The 22,887-nt window shown below is 39.8% G+C and overlaps 1 protein-coding gene across 2 annotated transcripts in view; it reads right to left on the bottom strand.

Annotated features, from left to right (window-relative positions):
- LOC125673902 (uncharacterized) overlaps positions 1-22,887 on the bottom strand; it is a 55,794-nt gene that overhangs the window by 13,939 nt on the left and 18,968 nt on the right. For both annotated transcript variants that reach the window (XM_048910829.2, XM_056158467.1), the window contains exons 7-19: positions 22,552-22,696; positions 20,173-20,270; positions 19,066-19,170; positions 18,346-18,430; positions 16,450-16,547; positions 15,952-16,095; positions 14,357-14,597; positions 13,781-13,920; positions 5,786-13,271; positions 5,311-5,350; positions 2,079-3,092; positions 1,477-1,599; positions 397-932 (exon numbers count right to left, since the gene is read on the bottom strand). In XM_048910829.2, coding sequence (XP_048766786.2) covers positions 397-932; positions 1,477-1,599; positions 2,079-3,092; positions 5,311-5,350; positions 5,786-13,271; positions 13,781-13,920; positions 14,357-14,597; positions 15,952-16,095; positions 16,450-16,547; positions 18,346-18,430; positions 19,066-19,170; positions 20,173-20,270; positions 22,552-22,696 — 10,255 coding nt within the window. The remainder of the gene's footprint in view (positions 1-396; positions 933-1,476; positions 1,600-2,078; positions 3,093-5,310; positions 5,351-5,785; positions 13,272-13,780; positions 13,921-14,356; positions 14,598-15,951; positions 16,096-16,449; positions 16,548-18,345; positions 18,431-19,065; positions 19,171-20,172; positions 20,271-22,551; positions 22,697-22,887) is intronic.

Raw genomic sequence — 22,887 nt, 5'->3', positions numbered from 1 at the left:
TATCAATACAGATGATCCACCTCCTAATGTTAGAGATTATGATGTAACTAATGAAATATCAATACTTAGGATTTAATCAGTTTCATCATATGTGAAAACTCATTCAAAGGGATGTTAAATTTCATTTATCTTATTATAATAAATCAAATATTTGAGATATAAAGGATTTGTACTAATATCCACTTCCCAAAATTTAGAAACGGAGAAACTGTGACACTCCCAGTACGTCCATATTTACACATTTACAGCATGCAAATGACAAATTCATGACATAAAGTAATCAATAAATGTACATGTAAACAGACATTCATAAGAAATTCAAATTTTTATCAGCATCACAACCCAAATTCTGACTTGGGACAAAATGTCAACGATTACCAACACTTAAATACTTACTTAGAGAATAGCTTAAGAACTTCTTGAAACAGTTCCTGCTCATTTTCCACATAAGTGACTTCCAAGTCATCATCTACCCCAGACTTCTGTAGCAGAGTGGCCTCAATCTCAGGAGGGTCATTTGCCCTTTGAACTTTGGCCCCTGGCCTTGGAGAGGGGCTTCGTGACCTTGGCCTCTTTCCCTTTTGTGAAGGACCGGGGTCCTTTGATGTCGATGGTTGAGGTGACGGAGGACTCTGGTATGATGTAGAGGGCTGAGGTGAAGATCTGACCTTTGATCCTGTGTCATGTGATGTGGATGGCTGGGGAGATGAGGGCTGGTTTGATTTTTTTCGATTTTTCATGGCCTCCTGGCATTCCTTGGACTTCCTGTCCACTAAAATAACCCCTGATGTGTCACATTTAGCATTGTCTGTTGCAGCATCATTAAGGATATTGTAGAAGACTGCCAATATAGGGTCGATCTCTGGATCTGGCATCAGGTCGCGTCGCGTCTCAGCATGCAGCTCAAGGCTCATTACCGTCAGGTTTTGTACCTACATATATAAACATAGATATACACCATTCCAAGTCATAAGATGGAATGGTATCACTTACTGCTAAATTAAGATCACTTAAGTTTGCTAAACTTCATTCCCTTGAGGTTTCCTTTCAATCTAAGGATAAGATAAACGCTAAGTTTTCACTGACACAACTTTCATCGCCCTTCGTACTTGTACTTGAATGTCAGTAAGTGAACTTCGACATCCAATCAAAAAAGGAACTGTTCACTGAATTCCTTGCGGATTGATACTCATTACTGCCGAAATTTACGAAACGGCCAACAATTTATCAATATAGTATATGTTTTTTTCTCATCATTATTTCCGTAATGCTTGTGAATTAATTTTGATATGTGCGAAAAATGACGGAAATACGACCACCATAGATCATAGCAGTATAGGCCTCATGAAAAGACAGGCCTGAAATAACATTGATTGTACACTAATACAGAACAAAATCAGTTTCAGAACAATCTTACCCACAATTCACCACTGGGATTCTGAGTAAGAAAAACTCAATCACAAAATTCAGTATTACCTCATGCAGTGCTTTGGCATCTTGAAAGTTGTGTTGACTAACTTTGAACCCAAATGAATCCTTGGGCGTGGGACCATCAATCTGCGATACATTCCCTTTGGAATTGGCGGGGGTAGCCATCTCCTGTAATGAAGAAAATTTGTCATCTGCTGTTGAACTTCTCTGTGATCAAATAAATATTATCCTCTGCTGTTCAACAAAATTCCTGTCTACACAAGTAAACAAGTTTTATACAATATGTCAAACACGTTCTACAAGGTTATTGTAGCAGTCTACTGCTACAAGTCAATCATACGGAAGATATCAAATTCACACAGTGTGTCATGACAATCACTCATCCAATGACACCTTCACACCAAAATCCAAGCCAATGAGAAGCATTAATGTAAGTTGTAGAACTTGTTTGTTAATCGCCATAAAATAAATAAAGTTTAAACTTAATCATTCATCCAGGCTTATCTCTTGACACGTGATGTAAGAAGAGAACAATCTATAACAGAGACAGCTTATAATACAGGGTTTCCTTTATAATCTGACATATTTGTATTTAATTTGCCATCTTTCACAGTAAGATTTACAATGATAATGAAATTCCTTCTTACCCTCATTTCTCCAGAGGACATCAGCGACCGCCGGGAATCTCCCTTTTCCAGTGACTGTTTCCCTGGTAACGTGACTCTCCTGGGTGTCAGGAAAACACCGGCGCCCTCCGCATCCTTTCCAGTAGTCTCCCCTTTGTCCGACACACCTGATATTGGTGTTAAAGTGACTCCTTCTAACAGAGATGCTTGGCTACGCATTGACACTGGAGTACTATGAGCTGAACCAATCAGAGTTCTCCTTACGGCATCACATGACTGCTTTTTGGAAAGCGTTGCAGACGATGTTTGATCAAGCCTCACTCTGGATGAAGGGGTTTTTTCTGATTGATGGGAATCTCTCCTCACTGATCGCATGGTCAGTCTGGGAGGGGAAGGGCTGATGATGTCATCCTCGTCTTTCCTGAATGAGCAGATGGCCTGTTGTGGTGGAGACGGACTTATCATGTTGTCGTCAGAGTCCTGAGATGTCAACACCGAGTCAGATCTCTCTGTATGGTGTGGTGTTGTTTCTTCTTTACTTGATTCACCAATCTGTTTCATCGGGGAAACAGTGTCGTCATTAAATATTTCAGCTGTTTCATTAAAGCTGACCTCCTTGGCTGTAAGGCGATGTTGTGGGGTCGGAATACTACCCATGTTTAAGTCCTTCACTCTCTGCTGCACTGGTGTAAGTGTAACAATCTTAGTAAATTCAACAGGTGTGTTGATTTCCTGTGAATCTCTCTGTTGCTGTTTTCTTGATTTTTCCTTCATCTTCTGCTGTCTGTACAATTCCTTCTTCTTCAGCCATGACTTCACGCTGCTCTGGCTGGGAGGAAGTTTACACGGTACCATGGTAACCAATCGGTCGCCAAGCATAGCACACCTCAGGGCCTGATCTTTAGTAATGGAGTCCATCAGGTTCTGGTTGTCCGTCTGTGATGGAAGGATGCGGTCAGTGGTGACCAGGATTTGCCGGAGAGCAGAAAGTCCATCACAGTTCACAGTGGTCAAGTATTCCATTAAACTAGTGACCTTCAGAAAACACACACAAAGGTCAGTTGTTCTAGCCACACATACATAGTGCTAATAAAGGTTACTACAAGTTCATGATATCAATCACCAATTGATTATTTTTTATAAGAAACAAGAAACGTATAACATCATTATGCATTGTTGTAGAAATTTTGAAATCTTGCCATCCTTTTGTTTCTTTACTCTAGTTGTATTCTAGCAAAATCAAACACTCGTTATAAAACAGAATCACAATTTCATAACATCATAAATTTGACACTGAGAGATAATATAATGTAAATATGTAAAATCACAAAGTATCATTAATTGACAGTGATTGACCATGGTCATTCTAAAATACAGTGACTGACTGCAGCCATTCTAAAAGACAGTGAGTGACCGTGGTCATTCTAAAAGAAAGTGACCGGCCACGGTCATCCTAAAAGACAGTGACTGACTGAGGTAATTCTAAAAGACAGTGACTGAGGTCATTCTAAAAGACAAGTGACTGAGGTCATTCTAAAAGATAGTGACTGACTGAGGTCATTCTAAAAGACAGCGAGTGACCACGGCCATTCTAAAAGACAGTGACTGACTGAGGTCATTCTAAAAGACAGTGAGTGACCACGGCCATTCTATAAGACAGTGACTAAGGTCATTCTAAAAGACAGTGAGTGACCACGGCCATTCTAAAAGACAGTGACTGACTGAGGTCATTCTAAAAGACAGTGAGTGACCACGGCCATTCTATAAGACAGTGACTAAGGTCATTCTAAAAGACAGCGAGTGACCACGGCCATTCTATAAGACAGTGACCGAGGTCATTCTAAAACTGACATAAATGTACTGACTGATGGAATCTATTGACTGGACATCTAAACAAAGCAGGTTTGTTGTACTACTTCTTAATAACAAAGTCAGTACTGGAGTTTGACATATTCCAAGGTTATTCCCAACATTCAAGAAATGAATTCTGATTAATTGGATTAAAAGCACTTAATGTGCATCATTTTTAAGTATAAATTTGTACAGCTCTTCTAAATTTTATTTGAAAAATAAGAAACAATAAAACAAAATTTAGTGCTTTTGAAACATTTGAAAATTACAAAATATAACTTTCCAACTTTTTGGAATTCCTACTCAATAAATGAAACAGTGGCTGATGAGTAAAAGCACAGCAAAATTAAATCAGAATTCAAAACATTTCAAAGAAGCCCCCCCACCCCCTGACAAAGTCCCTATTCTCCACTGATTTCAAACCCAAAATATTGACTTTCCATCAAACATTGTGAAGTAAAAACACACTTATAACGAATTCACACTTACCGCGAAGTGATATTTATTCCCCTATGAGAGGAAAATAATAATGAAGTTTGGTTATCATGAACTGTTTTTGCTGGCCCTGGAGGTTCCCTATAACCATGTTTTACTGTATAATGAAGTTTGGTTAAAACAAACTGTTTTTGCTGGCCCTGGAGGTTCGCTATAACCGTGCTTTACTGTATAATGAAGTTTGGTTAAAACAAACTGTTTTTGCTGGCCCTGGAGCTCGTTATAATTGTGTTTTACTGTATAACTTATTTTTAGAATGTCTGGTGTGGTGAAGAAAGAGTATTAATTTATGGCTGTGTTAGAACATGAAAATATCTATCCATTATCAAACACAAACTGTGAAAGCAAGCATTGAATCATGATTATGCCAAACAGTTCTTCAGATCTGATTGTGTAACAATTTTAAATACAGTGATATACATATATGTGACAATACTCAAATTATACATTTTAACAATAAATTTGCAAAATCCCACCCACTCCTCATTCCCTTCAGATCCTCCACTTCAAACTTTGAATCATATCATCCATTAATTGTTAAAATCAACTTCAAAGTAGCTATCTTAAAAATACATTAGTGTTATTACTGAGAGTATTAAATAAAATCTTAATAATACTGCACAACCCTCACAGGTCGGACAGATCCTTGAAAGATAAAGAATTAGTATTATCATTCATTTTCTAGCTAAGAACAAAGCAACTAAGAAATATCAGGAAAAAACCGGCAGAAGCGTGATGAAAATTAGACATTAGAATTTGAAAAAAAAATATACTATTCCTAATTTTCAATTCATGCATGTGAAAGAAAGCAAGATGAACACTAACGAAAATAAAAAGCTGTGAAAATCAAACTAAAGCTTTAATTGAATTCCCAAGATCCCTCACTATGTAAGCAAAATGTGCTCACCCTGTTGGACTGTAAGGTCAAGAGTCTACCTCCCACCTCCCTAAAACACATAAAACACAAACCACATACATGTAGTCAATACAGACAAAATACATATACCTCTATAAACAAACAAAACCTACAGCCACACTCTTATGACAGCCATTTCTCACAGTGCACAACATTAATTAAAATGAGTAATTCAGCAATTTTTCTCCACAAACATGCTGTACAATTTCTCACACCCTAATTCCATCATCTGACACAATTTCCTCCATTTTAACAACAATCATAGACTACTGTAAAAATGTTTTGTTTCAATTATATTACTTTTAAAATTACATTCCAATACACAGTGTAATTGTATCCTGAAAGTCATTATGACATGTCGCACACGTTATGTTTAATATATATTCTATAAATAAAATATGGCATCTACATGTAGAAATAAATAAGTACAATTATCTGACTGGACATTACCCTTACAGCGCATTACCTTGGTTTGTCCGGAACGTCGTCAGCATTACTGCAGAAAGCATCCTTATTGATCACGGCATGGAGTCCATACTGATGTGCGCTCTCCTCAACCCTCAGTCGACTAGGCGGGGCCTGCTTGGGTCTCAGCACCCTCTTCCTTGTTGGTGACAATGACTTGAAATACATCTCATCTCCCTGTTCTGAAGGCCTTCTTTTTCTCAACAGAGTTGTCTTCTCTTGGTTAACCTCCCCACATTTCTGATTTTTATCTGCTCTGTAATTAGTGCTCAATCGATTCTCAGCAGCGGGGGTTTTATCGTTCCCGGACTTGGGCAGACTTTTTTCATTGGTCCCTTTCATTGTTAGGAGGTTATCATCGAACACTAAATGCTTCGATCCTCGAACATTAGTCCTTCTCGAGAGAGAGTTCTCTCCCTCTCTGAATACTTTTTCATCCGGGCCCAATTCCTCTCTTAGACTATTTAGAGAATCATGTGACACACTTTCTTCTGAATGGATAAATATATCATTTTTGATAAGGTTTGGTGGGCTTGCGGATTCCTCCTTAGGATTTTTTCCAAACTTCGGAATAATAGGTGGTCCCAGATCTGGCGGGGAGATGCTCCCACGATCCCTCACCATCGGCACGTTCTCCTTACCGTCGCAGGCGGTCTGGAGGCAGTAACGCTTTATTTCTCGCTCCGTTAGGGGCTGCAACTTCACAATAGCTTTACGTTTGAAATGCAGTGGCCCAATTTTAGATCCTGTGGAATTTTGAATTTTATTCGTCACATTAAACACATAACTGGTATCTGCTTTCTCTGATTCAACGCTTTCTGAGCGATGTTCACAGAAGCTGCCCTGGAGGCTGTGCTCGTCTCCCTGGGATTTAAACATGTTCCTGTCTGTATTCACCCCCCCAAGCTTCCCTTCACCATAATCTGGTCTCTTTCTGAAGTTCACCACATTATCGTGAGATTCACCTTTTTCCAGGCCTCCTCCCTCCTCTGTTCCAGTATTGAGCTGATTACGTTCTTCACCAAAATTCAAACTGGATACATGTTTTACAGGAGATTCGTTAAGATTAACAAAGAGGGACTTTGCCCTTTTGATAGGCGAGTAAACTGGCGACCTACTCTCTTCATCAGACATCATGGCCTTATATAGATCATCGAACACATTCATTTTCTCCTGTGACACGTCCATTTCTGCAAGATCTGTAGGGCTGAAGGCTCTGGGTGGAGATTTCTCTAACTCCTCCAACACTGGGGGTGAATACAGTGACATAGTGTACAGCGCATCATCATATCTCGTTCTATAGTCATCACTCAACTCGCCATACGACAGCGAGTTGTCAACGAGATTGGCCAGTGTCGCCTGATGCAGAACTGACAAACTGGACATCAGTTTACCAGAGTGTGAACGTGTCCGCCTTTTCCTGGCTCTGTAACTCGCTCCGTTAAATGCCGTGTGAATTTTGCTGCTTTTTTTCTTTTTCTTTTTGACAAGTTTCGGAATAGGTTTCACTGCTCTCCCATGACTATTTTCATCCCAACTTTCTTTACCATCTTCCATTTCATCATCGTCAGCATCTTCATCTTTGTCTATACATATCACAGACTTATTCATACTCCATTTATTTTTTATCACAGGTTGTAAATCGAGACCGGAAGTTTTACTTTGGGCCTCATCCTCAGAGCTACTGATTTCGATGACATTATCGTCTGGCCGGCTTCTTTTTGACAGAGACAAGCGACTTTTTCTCGGCTGAAAATAAGTGGAATCTTTGGATGAATCATCAGAAACGATATTTCCGAAAAATTTTGAGTCTTGAAAGGATCTAAATTTTTCGAAGATATTGTCACAAAACGATTCATGTGCAACCATCTCTGGCGCCTGAACAGTTTTGTGCCAATTTAATCCATTTTTTTGAAACAGTGTGTTAAGTGAGAAAACTTGAGATAGTTTGACAACAGTTCCATTTGAAATATTTAATCTTTTGAGCTGAACTGTCATTCTCTTACAACCTTTAAACTTTTCCGTAACAAAATAATCCACACCTGGGGTCTCTCGTTTCCGTTTCTTTTCCACTCGGCTGATGCGAACCGACTTTCTCTTTCTCTCCAAATCTGATCCTCCAGAACTTTTTGTCTTCAGTTTTTCATCATTTGCTTGTCGTCTGCTACTGCTTTCACTAGACGACCTTGACCTCGTCATGTGAACTTCAAACTGAGAGGCTTTTTTATTTTCCACTGGGTCAGGAACTCTTTTGTTGTCAGATGCAGGGAGCATGTTTTCTAGGTCGGAGCCGGTGTTACTTGGTGGACCAGTCTCAGTTGCAGACTCCTGCGAGGGAGACTGAACACATTCCTTGTAATCATTTTGAACTGTGAGTGAGTTTTCAACATCAGACAAATTAAGGACAGTCTTTGAACTATCTGTTTGCCTAATTTCACCGAGATCAGATTTATCAAGTTTGTGACAAGCTTCATTTGACTTCACAAGAGACGAATATTCCATGTTTTCTACTTTTCCATGTGACAAAACAGACTGAGCATCAGAAGTATTTTCACACGAGGAATTCGGCTGACTCTCGGAAGTATTGTGTGAAGATTGGTCAGAGCAGTGCTGCACTTCAGCTTTTGGACAATTCTCTGACTCTGTAATTAACTCACACTGTGAATTTGACGATGACTGAGACTCAGTCATATCAATGATACTTGTCTTTGATGTAGTAGAGTCTTTGCCTTGCGACTCTTTACTGCTACAGCTGTCTTCATCTAAGTCCTCTTCCTTCTCTGAATATTTCTGGCTGTCTGTATCCCCTTTTTCTGATGTGGAGTTTTCTGTGTCAGAAGAGCTGTTCTTGAGCCGCGGGTCAAGGACGTCCGAATCAAACAGTCGGTACAGCTCTCCTGTCGACTGATTCCTGATGGGACTTCTGCCTGTGATCGGAGTCCGTGATTGTACCGGTGTGTTCGTTCCATCTGATGCTTCTGTCAAGCTTACATCTTTCAGAACAGGGTCAGGTAATTCCCCCTGATCTGGGTCAATCACTAGAGGGAGCTTTTTATGAAGCTTTAGCAGCTTTTTCTTTCGTGTGACTTTACTGGCCGAAGCCTTGATCTGACTCTGACCGTGTCCATTTTTCCTGTACTTCTCATCCACTGGTATTGGCATGTCGGTCGCTTGCTGCAGATATTTGAAAAATTGGTCTTGGTACTTTGTTGACCTAACCATTTGTTTGGGTTGATTTTCTCCCGGAACCTGAGTTTGGGCATCATCTGGAGCTTGTTCATTTGGAGATTTGATTTTAGGAGACAGGTCTTCACATGCTTTTAGTTCATCATCTTCACACCCTGTAGTCATCTGTTCATAGTCCTCATCAGCAGACATGGCGCTAAAGGCTTTGTCGATGATGGAGGCCAGAGTGATTTTTTCTATAGGTTGTGGTCCACTTGTTTTGTCATCTATACACCAAAGTTCTGAGAAAGTTTTCTCTTCTTCAGCCACCAGTTTCGTTCCTCCTTTTGACTTGGCCACTTCCGCTCGCAGTTCTTCATAACTTGGGTACACTTTCTGTCGATCAACAAATGGTACAGTGTTTCTCCGATGTAGGGGTTTTTTAAGGACCGTTTTTTGAGGTGTGACTTCTTCAGATTTCACTTTCTCCAGCTCCTTTTCTGATAGCTTTTTCAGTTTCACTACCTCCCTTCCAATTTTCAACAAACTGTACCTTCGGGCATCCATAGGATGCATATGAACAACTTTGACAGCTTCTTTAGGTACGTGATGTTTAAGCCGTATGAACTGGATTTTCTTGTAAGCAGGAGTTGGGACAGTGAAGGAGTATGTGTACTTAGAAGGCTGGATGGAGACTGGAGGGGGTTTAATCTTGGGAGGCCTGCCTCGTCTCTTGACAGGCAGCACATTCTTTTGATTAACCGGTGTACTGAAGGAACGCACCAGGGAAGGTCTGTTGATGGATTTCTGTTTCAGTGACTTGGTGAATTCGGTCCTGTTACTGCTTGCACTTGATGAGGACATGGTTCTCTCCCTTGCTAAAAACTCGGCACCTGACGCAGAATACCCATCTAGACTATTGGGAAATGTACTATCTCTGCTCACCATGTCCGAGTAAGGAATTGAAAGTTGACCAGAGGTACTTGAAATTGATGTGCTTCTCTCTCGGACCAACAATTCAGCATTGTGAGCAGGAATACTGCTAGGATTAAATGAAATGGTTCTGTCTTTATCTAAATTAGGTGTGGAATGATGATTACTGAAGGTGGATGAAGACATGGCTCTTCCTCTGGATGGAGAACACATGTCAGACATTGGAGGACATCCATTGGAACTAGAGTTGGAGAATGTTCTCTCTCTCTGCGGGATCTCGGTCACAGACATCGATCTCTTCTTTCTGGACTCCATGGCCACTTTATTCCTGATGAGTTCTGACACGTTGGTGGGTTTTCTGATGGGCATTTCACAAGCAGCGCTGTTCTCTGTTTCAGCTTCCGAATCCATGGACTCCAGGGGACCTATGTTTCTCTGAATGTAGCTTCGTAGTTCACCTTCAGCACACATGTATGGTTTTCCATCTGTTGCAATTTGCCGTACATCTTGACCAAACTTTGTCTTCTGCGATACGTTTGACACGAGGCTTTGCAGACTGAATAGAGAACCTTGAGAATTCGAGGTTGCACTTTGTGGCCATTTGTCACTATCTGGAGTTTTCTCACGGAATGGAGAGAGGTAATGTCTAAAGCCTGAATTAGACATCTGCTGTTGGCCTGAAGGAGGTAAAGCTTTAGGGGATGAGTCACAGATGCTTTTGTTTGGTAGGTTCCCACGATTAATTGACTGTTCTGGAGGTGTCAAGCTACCAACAGAAGGAGGAAACATTGAACTGCTCTCTGTTGTATTAAGATTTATCGCATCACTAGAGGACTGGTTTGATGAAACTAAAGAGTTTTGGGAAGAAGCGATAGAAGTTTGAGATCCTGGTCTAGAATTTCCATTTTTGTCTTCATTTGCAAGCAACAGTTTCTCCAACAGATTTCCTCCTCCAGCAACAAAGCCGCGGGGCTGGAACGAAGTGGACCCGTGTAACACACTCCCTAACGAAGACACGGAGCCGGGCACAGAAGTCACAGTCGGGGACACAGGGACAGATTTCTTCACGGACTTTTTAGAAGATTTTTTCTTTGACACACTCTTCGTTGGATCATCTTCGGATTTTTTCTTCGGACCTCTTCGTTTAGGAGTTTTACTCTGGGATGGATTCTTGCTGTTCGGAGTCATTGGTTCACTCCAGTGTGGATTATTAAAGTGTTTCTGAGAATCAAAATACTGGTTGTTGGACTGAGATTTAGGATAGGAATGAGGTGAGTATGAACTCTGAGAACTGTCTCCTCCCTGCGAGTCTGAAAAACTGCGGGAAAACGACCCTGTCTGATAATTTGGATGAGAATTTGAAAACTGAGATGGGTGACTAGATGTATTTGTATTTTGATGACCCACTTTCGTGGTCCCACTGAAAGTTACATTCCCACCCGACATGTGGTACTGGGACTGGTTGTAAATGTTCATCTCCTCAGACACATGACCCTGATTACTGACGAGTCTATTGGCACTCGTTGGAACACCACTCACATTCTTCCCTGGCGTGATGAAATCACTTTGAGCACTGAAATTTGGTAGCACACTTTCTTGACTTGTCTGGGAGGGGTGTGAAATTCTTGATGTATTGTTTTCAAAATGGCTGCCGGAAGAGGATTGTGCAGTGTTATTCTTTGGACTAGTTTGTGACTGGTAAGTGGAATATGAATTGGAGAATGTGTTTGGGTAAGTCTGCTGGGGGAATCCGCCCTGCTGGGAATAGCTACTGAATTCTTGGTAATTTCCTTGGGAATTCCCGATCTGAGAATTCGGGAAAACCTGGCTGCCTGATTGACCTGTCTGTTCACTGAAAGTCTGCTGGCTGTTGGATATAACACCCTGAAGATTCCCATTAAAATTTCCTTGGCTGTTCTGAGAGGCATCCACAGGGGTAGAAGTCATTCCATGCTGGTTTGGTGAGAACTGACTAAGCTGCCCTTGTGATGAGTTAATGTCTTGACTGGATTGAGAAAGAAAATTTGGTTGACTCTGTGGAAAATACATCTGTTCCGTTGATTTTTGTAATAACCCCATCTGTCCCCCCACATCAGTTCCCTCAGATAGTGTATGATCTGTATCACTTATTCCTCCAAATTCTGAGAAATTCCACAGGTTATTGGATAAAGTTTCATCATTCATAAGAGCACTGAAAGAATCTCTAGGTTCCATGACTGCAGCTTGGAAACTTGCGCCCTGGCCCCCAGTCTGATTATTGAGAGCAGGGGAAGTGGTACAACCACCTGAGGTCCGGGGAGAATTCACACCTCTAGATGCTGATTGTAAATTTCTATTTGAGGGCTGTGCACTTCCCAAGGAATTTCCCTGCGATAAACCATATGGTGATTGTAAATTCCCTTGGGAATGTCCTTGTAAACCATGAGGTGGTTGTAAATTTCCTTGGGAATTTTCAAGCTGTATACTCTGTGGTGATTGTAAACTCCCCTGAGAATTTCTACTGGTTGATTGAAAACTTCCCAGAGAATTTCCATGTTGTGAGCCATGTGGTGATTGTAAATTTCCGTGGGAATTTCCATGCTGTGAACCATGTGGTGACTGTAAATTTCTGTGGGAATTTCCATGCTGTGGACCATGTGGTGACTGTAAACCCCCTGGGGAATGTCCTTGATGTGAACCATGTGGTGACTGTAAATTTCTTTGGGAATTTCCATGTTGCATCCCATGTAGGGATTGTAAATTACCCTGTGAATGTCCTTGTTCTAAACCATGTGGTGATGGTAAACCATGTGGTGATGGTAAATCATGTGGTGACTGAATTCCATGCGGTGATTGAACACCACCATGTGATGTTTGTAATCCTGGTGAGCCCTGCATGTTGTGAGGTGACTGAAGTGAAACTTGCATTCCATGTTGTGAATGACCTTGAGGTGATTTCAGTCCTTGACCTCCATGTTGTGGATGACCTACAGGTGAGTTCAGTTGACCTCCATGCTGTGGATGACCTTGAGGTGAGTTCAGTCCTTGACCTCCTTGTATGAGTTGCTGTGCGTTCGGGGAATTCGGGGAATTCACCATACTCCAGTTAGATTGCGGATCCCAGCCCTGCATGGAATAACCCTGCATGGGATTATCATTATAAGGCCCCTGTGGGTTCCAGTGGTCATTGAAGTTGTAATCTCCATACTCCATGCCATAACCCTGACCTTGATAGGAAAACGGGTCCCTGTTAGAATACTGATTCCCGTTATTTCCATACATGTTCTGGGTTGGGTTGTAACCAGGGCCGTGGGAAGTGTTCTGTGGTGTCTGCTCTGGGGGTGAAGTTTTGTCAAATCCCGATATCACAGGCCCCGTGGTGCCCAACCGCTTCTTCTTGCTCTTTTTGGCTGGAAAGGAAAAATAAGATAAATTCAGAACTTTTCTCATTGCTGATGTGTCCCATTATCTACTACAACTGTAATTTCATGAAACCGATCACAGGACCACATGCCTGGTGGGAGTGTCTGCAGAACAGGGGATGCTGGGTACTAGAAAATCATTTAGCTGACACACCCATCACACAGGATATATCACTAAGTATTCTTAGTTTCAAATTGCCAGCATCAGCCTTAGCATGTCAATCAAATCAAGATTGTATATTACAAACTTTCCTGTAAATAAACCTTTATTCACATGTACTTAACCTTGTAAATTGCTGATAGGAAAAGTATACTAATGAAGTAATTTTGAGAATAAGACAACGTATACACTTAACATATCAATAAAAGAACTAAATCATGGTCTCAAATATTTGGGGGGGAAAGCGGAGTTCGCAAACCTCACTTCAAAATAAAACTTGGTTAATGGCAGGTTTATTAAACAATATATTTCAATAAATTAAACAAGAAGATCGCACCTGGCTTAGGTTTCTCGTCATTCGCTCCATCAAACTGAGGGATCTTCAGATCCTCGTCATCGTCACTAACATCCACAGCTTGGGAATCATTCCATGTCGTGTCAAGTCCTTCCAGGTCAAAGTTTAACTCCTCCCCTTTGCTGAAAAGAAAACATAAGAAAATCAGATTGCTCATTTCACATAAATATTTTCAAATTTATACAGGAACTAGGCAATCCAACACAAAAAAACTGCTTTCATCAAATTTCTAGGCCATGAATGTCATGGTTTTTGGTATCTAATACAAATTTCATTGGTAAATCTGTATACAGCTACCATTTATTATTTGTACATACAATGTAAAGTCATGGACAGCTGCCATTCATTATTTGTACATTCAATTCAAATTTGTGGACAGCTATTCATTTATTTATTAATTCCATACATATATTTGTGAACACTCACCATTTATGTATTACCTATCTGTATATAAACCTGTAGACAGCTACCATTTCCATGTTTCATTCCTTTGATACAAAAGTTATTCCAATATATATACTTCACGTTGTCAACATTACACAAACACCTGACCCTCACCTCTCTCCATCCTCAGCCTTGTCCTGACTCCCCTCCTCCCACACGACCTGCGACATTTCCAGCGTCTCTGCATCGTCTCTCTGAGAAGTCTCATCGTCAGGGACGACTGGTTTCTCCAGCAAGATGCTGTCCTTTTCCTCCAAAATGTTCACTTCACCGGCGGCAGCCTGGGAGGCAGGTGGAGAACCGTCGTCTGCTAGGGAGGCAAGCAGCGCTGCCAAGGAACGGTCTTGAGGCTCATCTGTAAGACCATTGGATGAAGATAGTATTCAACGCGGATCAGTTATTTTCATACGAACCAATTTAATGATTGAAAGATTATTCTGTTTCCATGAGAACATAAATGAATGAGTTGATTGATTATTACTACGAGGTTTTTTAAAACTTTAATAACTGATACACACTTAATGCCTACTTATTTTAGCACTTCTGGATTTTATCGCATTCTGAAATGAATCCTTTCTTGGAGAAATCGTTAATTACTGTTCTGTCGTGAGTGATAATGGATAACTAGACAATTTCACATTCTTGAACAACCAAATATTAGAGCTCTTGTCTCATCACCAAAACATAAATATTGCTAAATGTAACACACACATTTCATAATTTGAAATGGGCGTGAATTTATAATGTAATATTTTGTGTGTGAATTCAAAAGCATGTTTTAATCAGGAAATCAGGAAAAATGAATAGACTGATTCTACAGCGATGCAATCTCCGACACTGGGGGATTCTACAGCGATGCAATCTCCGACACTGGGGGATTCTACAGCGATGCAATCTCCAATACTAGTGTAGATTAGAAGTTCTAGATACCACTATTTCTTTTCTCTATATATTTGTATGTGTGTGTTTACACGTAATTATGTGTGCCAAAGGGTGGGCATTTTTTACTGCACTGCTGTGACACTGGGATGGGTGAGAAGTTTTATCTCAAGATCACTAGCATCTCATGTATGTGTCTGTGTATGGAGAAGGTCTAACTCATTTACAACATCCTGTTGTTGATGTGTGTGTGGAGGGGGGAGGGGGGGGGGACTCTCTCAGTGTCCCTCCTGACTGCCAAGATAGTAGGGTACCTGTGAAGCTCTGACTCATGTCATACCACCCTGTGTATCTGTGTGTGTGTGGGAGGGGGTGAGATGTGGTGGGGTGGGGTGGGGTGGGGATGTGTTCCTAGCTCTGACTCCCAAGTCATACCACCCTGTGTATTTGTGTGTGTGTGGGAGGGGGTGAGATGGGGTGGGGTGGGGGCGTGTTCCTAGTTCTGACTCCATGTCATACCACCCTGTGTATCTGTGTGTGTGTGGGAGGGGGTGAGATGGGGTGGGGTGGGGTGGGGTGGGGGGTGTTCCTAGCTCTGACTCCATGTCATACCACCCTGTGTATCTGTGTGTGTGGGAGGGGGTGAAATGGAGTGGGGTGGGGTTCCTAGCTCTGACTCCATGTCACACCACCCTGTGTATCTGTGTGTGTGGGAGGGGGTGAAATGGGGTGGGGTGGGGTTCCTAGCTCTGACTCCATGTCACACCACCCTGTGTATCTGTGTGTGTGTGTGGGGTGGGGTGGAGTGGGGTGGAGGGGGGTGTTCCTACCTGATTGTTGCGACAAAGGAGTAGCTGCGAAGCTCTGACTCATCGACACCACCCTGTGTATGGAGTCCATATTGACTATGGCAGCTCGACCTTCTTCCTCCTCATCATCCAGGATAATGGTACTCTGGGATGCCTCAAAGTCATCTGGAAATAAACAAACACTAGATTTTTATCTGTTATGGTCAATCAATTAATGGATACATTCTTAATTCTAAAGGAAGAAGTCACATAACCCAATTACAACTCTCACCCTGAATACAAAAACCGATAACAAATATCTTATAAAACACAAAACCCAATTACAACTCTCACCCTGAACACAAAAACCAATAACAAATATTTTATAAAACACAAAACCCAACACTTAACCAATTTCCACTTCAAAATTATGTAGCATATTCCCCATTAAATTCCCACAATTCCCCATTAATTCCCACAATTCCCCATTAAATTCCCACAATTCCCCATTAATTCCCACAATTCCCCATTAATTCCCACCTTCTTGCTGTGACTGGTGAAGATCTACACTGGAAGCTGACTGCGAGGGGAATATGTCCTCCTGGGATGATTCAGACATGGAATCTGGTTGGCTGTCACTGAAAAATTAACAAATACAACAATCTGATTGGCTGCCATCCGAATATCTGCCATATTTTCCCACAACAAAGAAAAATTAAACTCATTCATGTAGGAAGTTACTTTTATAGTGAGCACAGCTTGTGGCCCAAACCGAGCTCTAATGGAAACACGTGTATAAGAAAGAATTAAATTAAAATCCAAAGTTTGGGCTACATTGTTTACCCTCATTTTCTTTCATTCTAGTCATGTGACTTATGCAAGATGATTTAACCTGTCTGTATTAACACCTAGTCCAATGATTTAACCTGTCTGTACTAGCACCTAGTCCAATGATTTAACCTGTCTGTACTAACACCTAGTCCAATGATTTAACCTGTCTGTACTAACACCTAGTCCAATGATTTAACCTGTCTGTACTAACACCTAGTCCAATGATTTAACCTGTCTGTATCAACACCTAGTCCAATGATTTAACTCGTCTGTACTAGCACCTAGTCCAATGATTTAACCTGTCTGTACTAACACCTAGTCCAATGATTTAACCTGTCTGTACTAGCACCTAGTCCAATGATTTAACCTGTCTGTATCAACACCTAGTCCAATGATTTAACCTGTCTGTACTCACACCTAGTCCAATGATTTAACCTGTCTGTATCAACACCTAGTCCAATGATTTAACCTGTCTGTACTCACACCTAGTCCAATGATTTAACCTGTCTGTATCAACACCTAGTCCAATGATTTAACCTGTCTGTACTAACACCTAGTCCAATGATTTAACCTGTCTGTACTCACACCTAGTCCAATGATTTAACCTGTCTGTACTAACACCTAGTCCAATGATTTAACCTGTCTGTATCAACACCTAGTCCAATGATTTAACCTGTCTGTATCAACACCTAGTCCAATGATTTAACCTGTCTGTACTAACACCTAGTCCAATGATTTAACCTGTCTGTACTCACACCTAGTCCAATGATTTAACCTGTCTGTACTAACACCTAGTCCAATGATTTAACCTGTCTGTACTAGCACCTAGTCCAATGATTTAACCTGTCTGTACTAACACCTAGTCCAATGATCTAACCTGTCTGTACTAACACCTAGTCCAATGATCTAACCTGTCTGTACTAGCACCTAGTCCAATGATTTAACCTGTCTGTACTAACACCTAGTCCAATGATTTAACCTGTCTGTACTAGCACCTAGTCCAATGATCTAACCTGTCTGTACTAGCACCTAGTCCAATGATTTAACCTGTCTGTACTAACACCTAGTCCAATGATTTAACCTGTCTGTACTAGCACCTAGTCCAATGATCTAACCTGGTTGTACTAACACCTAGTCCAATGATTTAACCTGTCTGTACTAGCACCTAGTCCAATGATTTAACCTGTCTGTACTAACACCTAGTCCAATGATCTAACCTGTCTGTACTAACACCTAGTCCAATGATCTAACCTGTCTGTACTAGCACCTAGTCCAATGATTTAACCTGTCTGTATCAACACCTAGTCCAATGATTTAACCTGTCTGTACTAACACCTAGTCCAATGATCTAACCTGTCTGTACTAGCACCTAGTCCAATGATTTAACCTGTCTGTACTAACACCTAGTCCAATGATTTAACCTGTCTGTACTAGCACCTAGTCCAATGATCTAACCTGGTTGTACTAACACCTAGTCCAATGATTTAACCTGTCTGTACTAGCACCTAGTCCAATGATTTAACCTGTCTGTACTAACACCTAGTCCAATGATTTAACCTGTATGTACTAACACCTAGTCCAATGATCTAACCTGGTTGTACTTACATGTATGGAAGCTGACGGAGAACGATTTCCCTGAAGCGGTCGGAGAGCATCTGGTCACTGTCACTGATTTCCACATCCCCACGCTCTACAACACAAGATACCAGGGGATGTTATCAAACACAACATTCTACAGGTCTATATCTAAAACCAAAATACATCAATTTTCATAACCAAGAGTCTTTTAAAGAAATATTTATCCCTTCTTTAAATCTATAATAAATATATAACAAAATTTTTTTCATGAAATCTACCTTTAACACTTACACGCAGTGACTGAAATTAACCTCTGACACTTTTCCTTTGAGATTGGAATTAAACTTTGACACTTTCCCCTCTGAGATTGGAATTAACTTCTGAGATTGGAATTCACCTTTGACACTTTCCTTGGAGATTGGAATTTACCTTTGACACTTACTCAAGGTGGCTTGTATTACTCTTTTACAGGCTTATCCAACTTTCATCCTGGGAGGCTGGATATATATTAATGACACCTACACTGCAAGACTGGGGGGACAGGGGGTGTAACGTGGCAGAACTGACCCTTGTCACTTGCCCAGCAATACTGGGGGTGTTATACAGGAGGGTTGACCTATGACATTCACCCTATTAAATTTTAGTACTCCTTTAACACTTACCTTTTGAGGCTGGCATAGCATCTGGGAGGACCTAACACTTGACCTTTGACACATAGCCTTTGACATTTGACCTTAAAACACTTACCCTGGGAGGCTGGGGGTGTAATCTGGGAAGACTGCCCCAGATTTCGTTTCCTCTGTCTCTCATCTTCCCATAGAGCAGCAAGACCAGGATTCTTTCCAACGTTAGCTAAAAATCACAGAACTAAAAATCAACCGCAGAACTAAAACTCAATCACAGAACTAAAAACCAATCACAGAACTAAAAACCAATCACCGAATTAAAAATTAACCACCGAACTAAACATCAACCACCGAACTAAAAATCAATCACCGAACTAAAAATCAATCACAGAACTAAAATCAATCACAGAACTAAATTCAACGTTAGCTAAAAATCAATCACAGAACTAAATTCAACGTTAGCTAAAAATCAATCACAGAACTAAATTCAACGTTAGCTAAAAATCAATCACAGAACTAAATTCAACGTTAGCTAAAAATCAATCACAGAACTAAATTCAACGTTAGCTAAAAATCAATCACAGAACTAAATTCAACGTTAGCTAAAAATCAATCACAGAACTAAATTCAACGTTAGCTAAAAATCAATCACAGAATTAAATTCAACGTTAGCTAAAAATCAATCACAGAACTAAATTCAACGTTAGCTAAAAATCAATCACAGAAATAAATTCAACGTTAGCTAAAAATCAATCACAGAATTAAATTCAACATTAGCTAAAAATCAATCACAGAACTAAATTCAACGTTAGCTAAAAATCAATCACAGAACTAAAAATCAATCACAGAACTAAAAATCAATCACAAAACTAAATTCAACGTTAGCTAAAAATCAATCACAGAAATAAATTCAACGTTAGCTAAAATCAATCACAGAACTAAATTCAACGTTAGCTAAAAATCAATCACAGAACTAAATTCAACGTTAGCTAAAAATCAATCACAGAACTAAATTCAACGTTAGCTTAAAAGGGTGGATCAATCACAGAACTAAATTCAACGTTAGCTAAAAAGGGTGAATCAATCAGAGAACTAAATTCAATGTTAGATACAATGCTTTCATCAACTTTAGATGTAGAGGTATGAACACAAAATTAACCATTGGTGGATGAATATATCAAGCATTATCTCTCTGATTGGTAGCCACGGTGACGTGAGCTGTATTTACCGTCTACTTCCAGTCTGTTGAGGATGTCTGCTGCCACCACGTCCACCTCCAGTTCACATGTGCTCTGTCTCTCGGTGTCTCGTCCCAGGTACATATCACTGAAAACACAGACATCATATCAGCTGACCAGGGCACGTGTCAAACCACATTAACCTCTTAAACAGAACAGGATCAACAACAGGGTAGGTTTTACAGCAGTACATCTAAGAACAGGCAATATCAAGATGGGTGGCACTAACAAATTCTATATTATAAATAGCACTATATTTGTGTCACGGAAAATCGCAATTATTCTTTTTCTATAACGTTTATCTTTCAATTGCATCACAACAATGAACACACAAGTTAGACTATTGATATCAATGCTTCTTGTCGGCTCCGATATTTCTGTGAAGGATATCATTAATGTGGGAGGAAGCTGAAGCACCCGGCAGAAACTTAGGTATCCAAGTGGACAACCGAAAGTCTTCTACATACAACCATTGTCAATGAATCAAAGGGATTTAACTCTGTTCGCAGTGAATTAGAAACAAAGAGTATTGACCACAACACTACAGTTTATTTACAGCACAGCAAGCGATTCATGTAATGACTTTCTTAATAAAGACACACCCCCTCACTCCCTAACAAAGGTACCTATATAATGACTTTCTTAATAAAGACACACCCCCTCACTCCCTAACAAAGGTACCTATATAATGACTTCCTTAATAAAGACACACCCCCTCACTCCCTAACAAAGGTACCTATATAATGACTTTCTTAATAAAGACACACCCCCTCACTCCCTAACAAAGGTACCTATATAATGACTTCCTTAATAAAGACACACCCCCTCACTCCCTAACAAAGGTACCTATATAATGACTTCCTTAATAAAGACACACCCCCTCACTCCCTAACAAAGGTACCTATATAATGACTTTCTTAATAAAGACACACCCCCTCACTCCCTAACAAAGGTACCTATATAATGACTTTCTTAATAAAGACACACCCCCTCACTCCCTAACAAAGGTACCTATATAATGACTTTCTTAATAAAGACACACCCCCTCACTCCCTAACAAAGGTACCTATATAATGACTTTCTTAATAAAGACACACCCCCTCACTCCCTAACAAAGGTACCTATATAATGACTTTCTTAATAAAGACACACCCCCTCACTCCCTAACAAAGGTACCTATATAATGACTTTTAAATCTAGAATAAAGGAGTACTTCAACCAAAGACACTTTCAATTGCTGTACATTGGGAATTTTACACACAAATCCAATTTATGCTTTGTCCCCAAGTACCTCCAGAAAATTGCTCAATTTAACCACTTGAGAGTTCTTGCCCTTTGAATTAGCATGAAGAGAAATATACATTACATATTCTGCTTCAAGATAGAGTTGTCACTATGTATCAAAAGCTTAAAAACATCCATTAATTGGGAAACGATGTGTTTAATTGCTATAACAATTTTGATTTCATACAACATTTCTATTTAACAATAAATTAAAGTACATGTGAAAATGTCTAAAATGGAATGCTACCTTTGAATTGGTATGGAAATAACATTCATTTCTTTTTACGTTCTTGTTGTCAATTGATCAAAAGTTTGATATGCATGAATTTTTTGCACAGCTTAAAGTAATTCCACCATCCTGTGACAGCCACAGATTTTGCAAAATCAATGATTTATTTAGATTTATGCATGATAGGAACATAAATTTTGTTGGAGTCTTTTCCGATGGTTATTGTAAAAAAAAATCTTGTTAATCATAACCTATTTTAAAAGTCTAAGTCATATATAAATATCCAATGATATATTTCAAAATATTGAATCCAAGGGCAATAACTCTGTTTTTATTAATAGCATAATATTATGCGGTAGATTTCATTTATTTTTCAGACATTTTATATATTTTTGAGAAGAAACAGTTTCATGAAACTGTTACGAATACTATCATATGTCATAACCAGTTTGTATGAAATTTTGAAAATGCTGTTTAAGGAAATTTTGTGACGTGGATATATAATTCTGTTATGTATGTCTCACATCTTAAAAAAAGTGTGATGACCTATATATTTTATTTGATAATTAATCAGTTCTAACTGTAATAAATGGAAATAAATACACTTTTTATACTTTTATCAGATAAAACTGCGAGTATGGAGTTACCTCCAGCTCCTGATTACTACAATTATTAGGAGGAAAATCGTGACAATAAAAAAAAAACTTATACACTTTTATCTCAAATAAATGATATTACTATTCCTAATATCAACAAATTGAATGGTATTGTCACTTCCTGTTTCTGATTGTACAGGAGGAATGGTAAGATTGTTCCCTTCACAGTGATTGGTTGTTTTAACATGGTTACATTGTACCTTGTGATGGTGTCCTGGTTCCAGATTGGCTGAGACTGAGAGAAGGTGGTGTTACTGAGCCAGTCCTGGAGCGATCCATCGGGAGACGTAGGGGAGGTCAGGTCAGGTGGACGATTCTCAATACGGTGTTCAGGATTTGCATTTTCTATAGAGATGTAAAATGAGTGGGATAATACGATTATGCAGTATGGCTATTGGTGTAATTTAGACAAGTCCAAATATCAAATATTCAAAATTACTACAATTTTAATACATTATCTAACATTAAATTTAAAAAATAATGCACTCTACAAAAAGAAATATTAACAGATAAAATTATCTCCCTTTCCTGTCCGG

This window comes from Ostrea edulis, chromosome 3 (assembly GCF_947568905.1).
Source record: "Ostrea edulis chromosome 3, xbOstEdul1.1, whole genome shotgun sequence".
Classification (NCBI taxonomy): domain Eukaryota; kingdom Metazoa; phylum Mollusca; class Bivalvia; order Ostreida; family Ostreidae; genus Ostrea; species Ostrea edulis.
The sequence above is the reverse complement of the archived record's forward strand: the minus strand, read 5'-3'. Positions and strand labels throughout refer to the sequence as shown.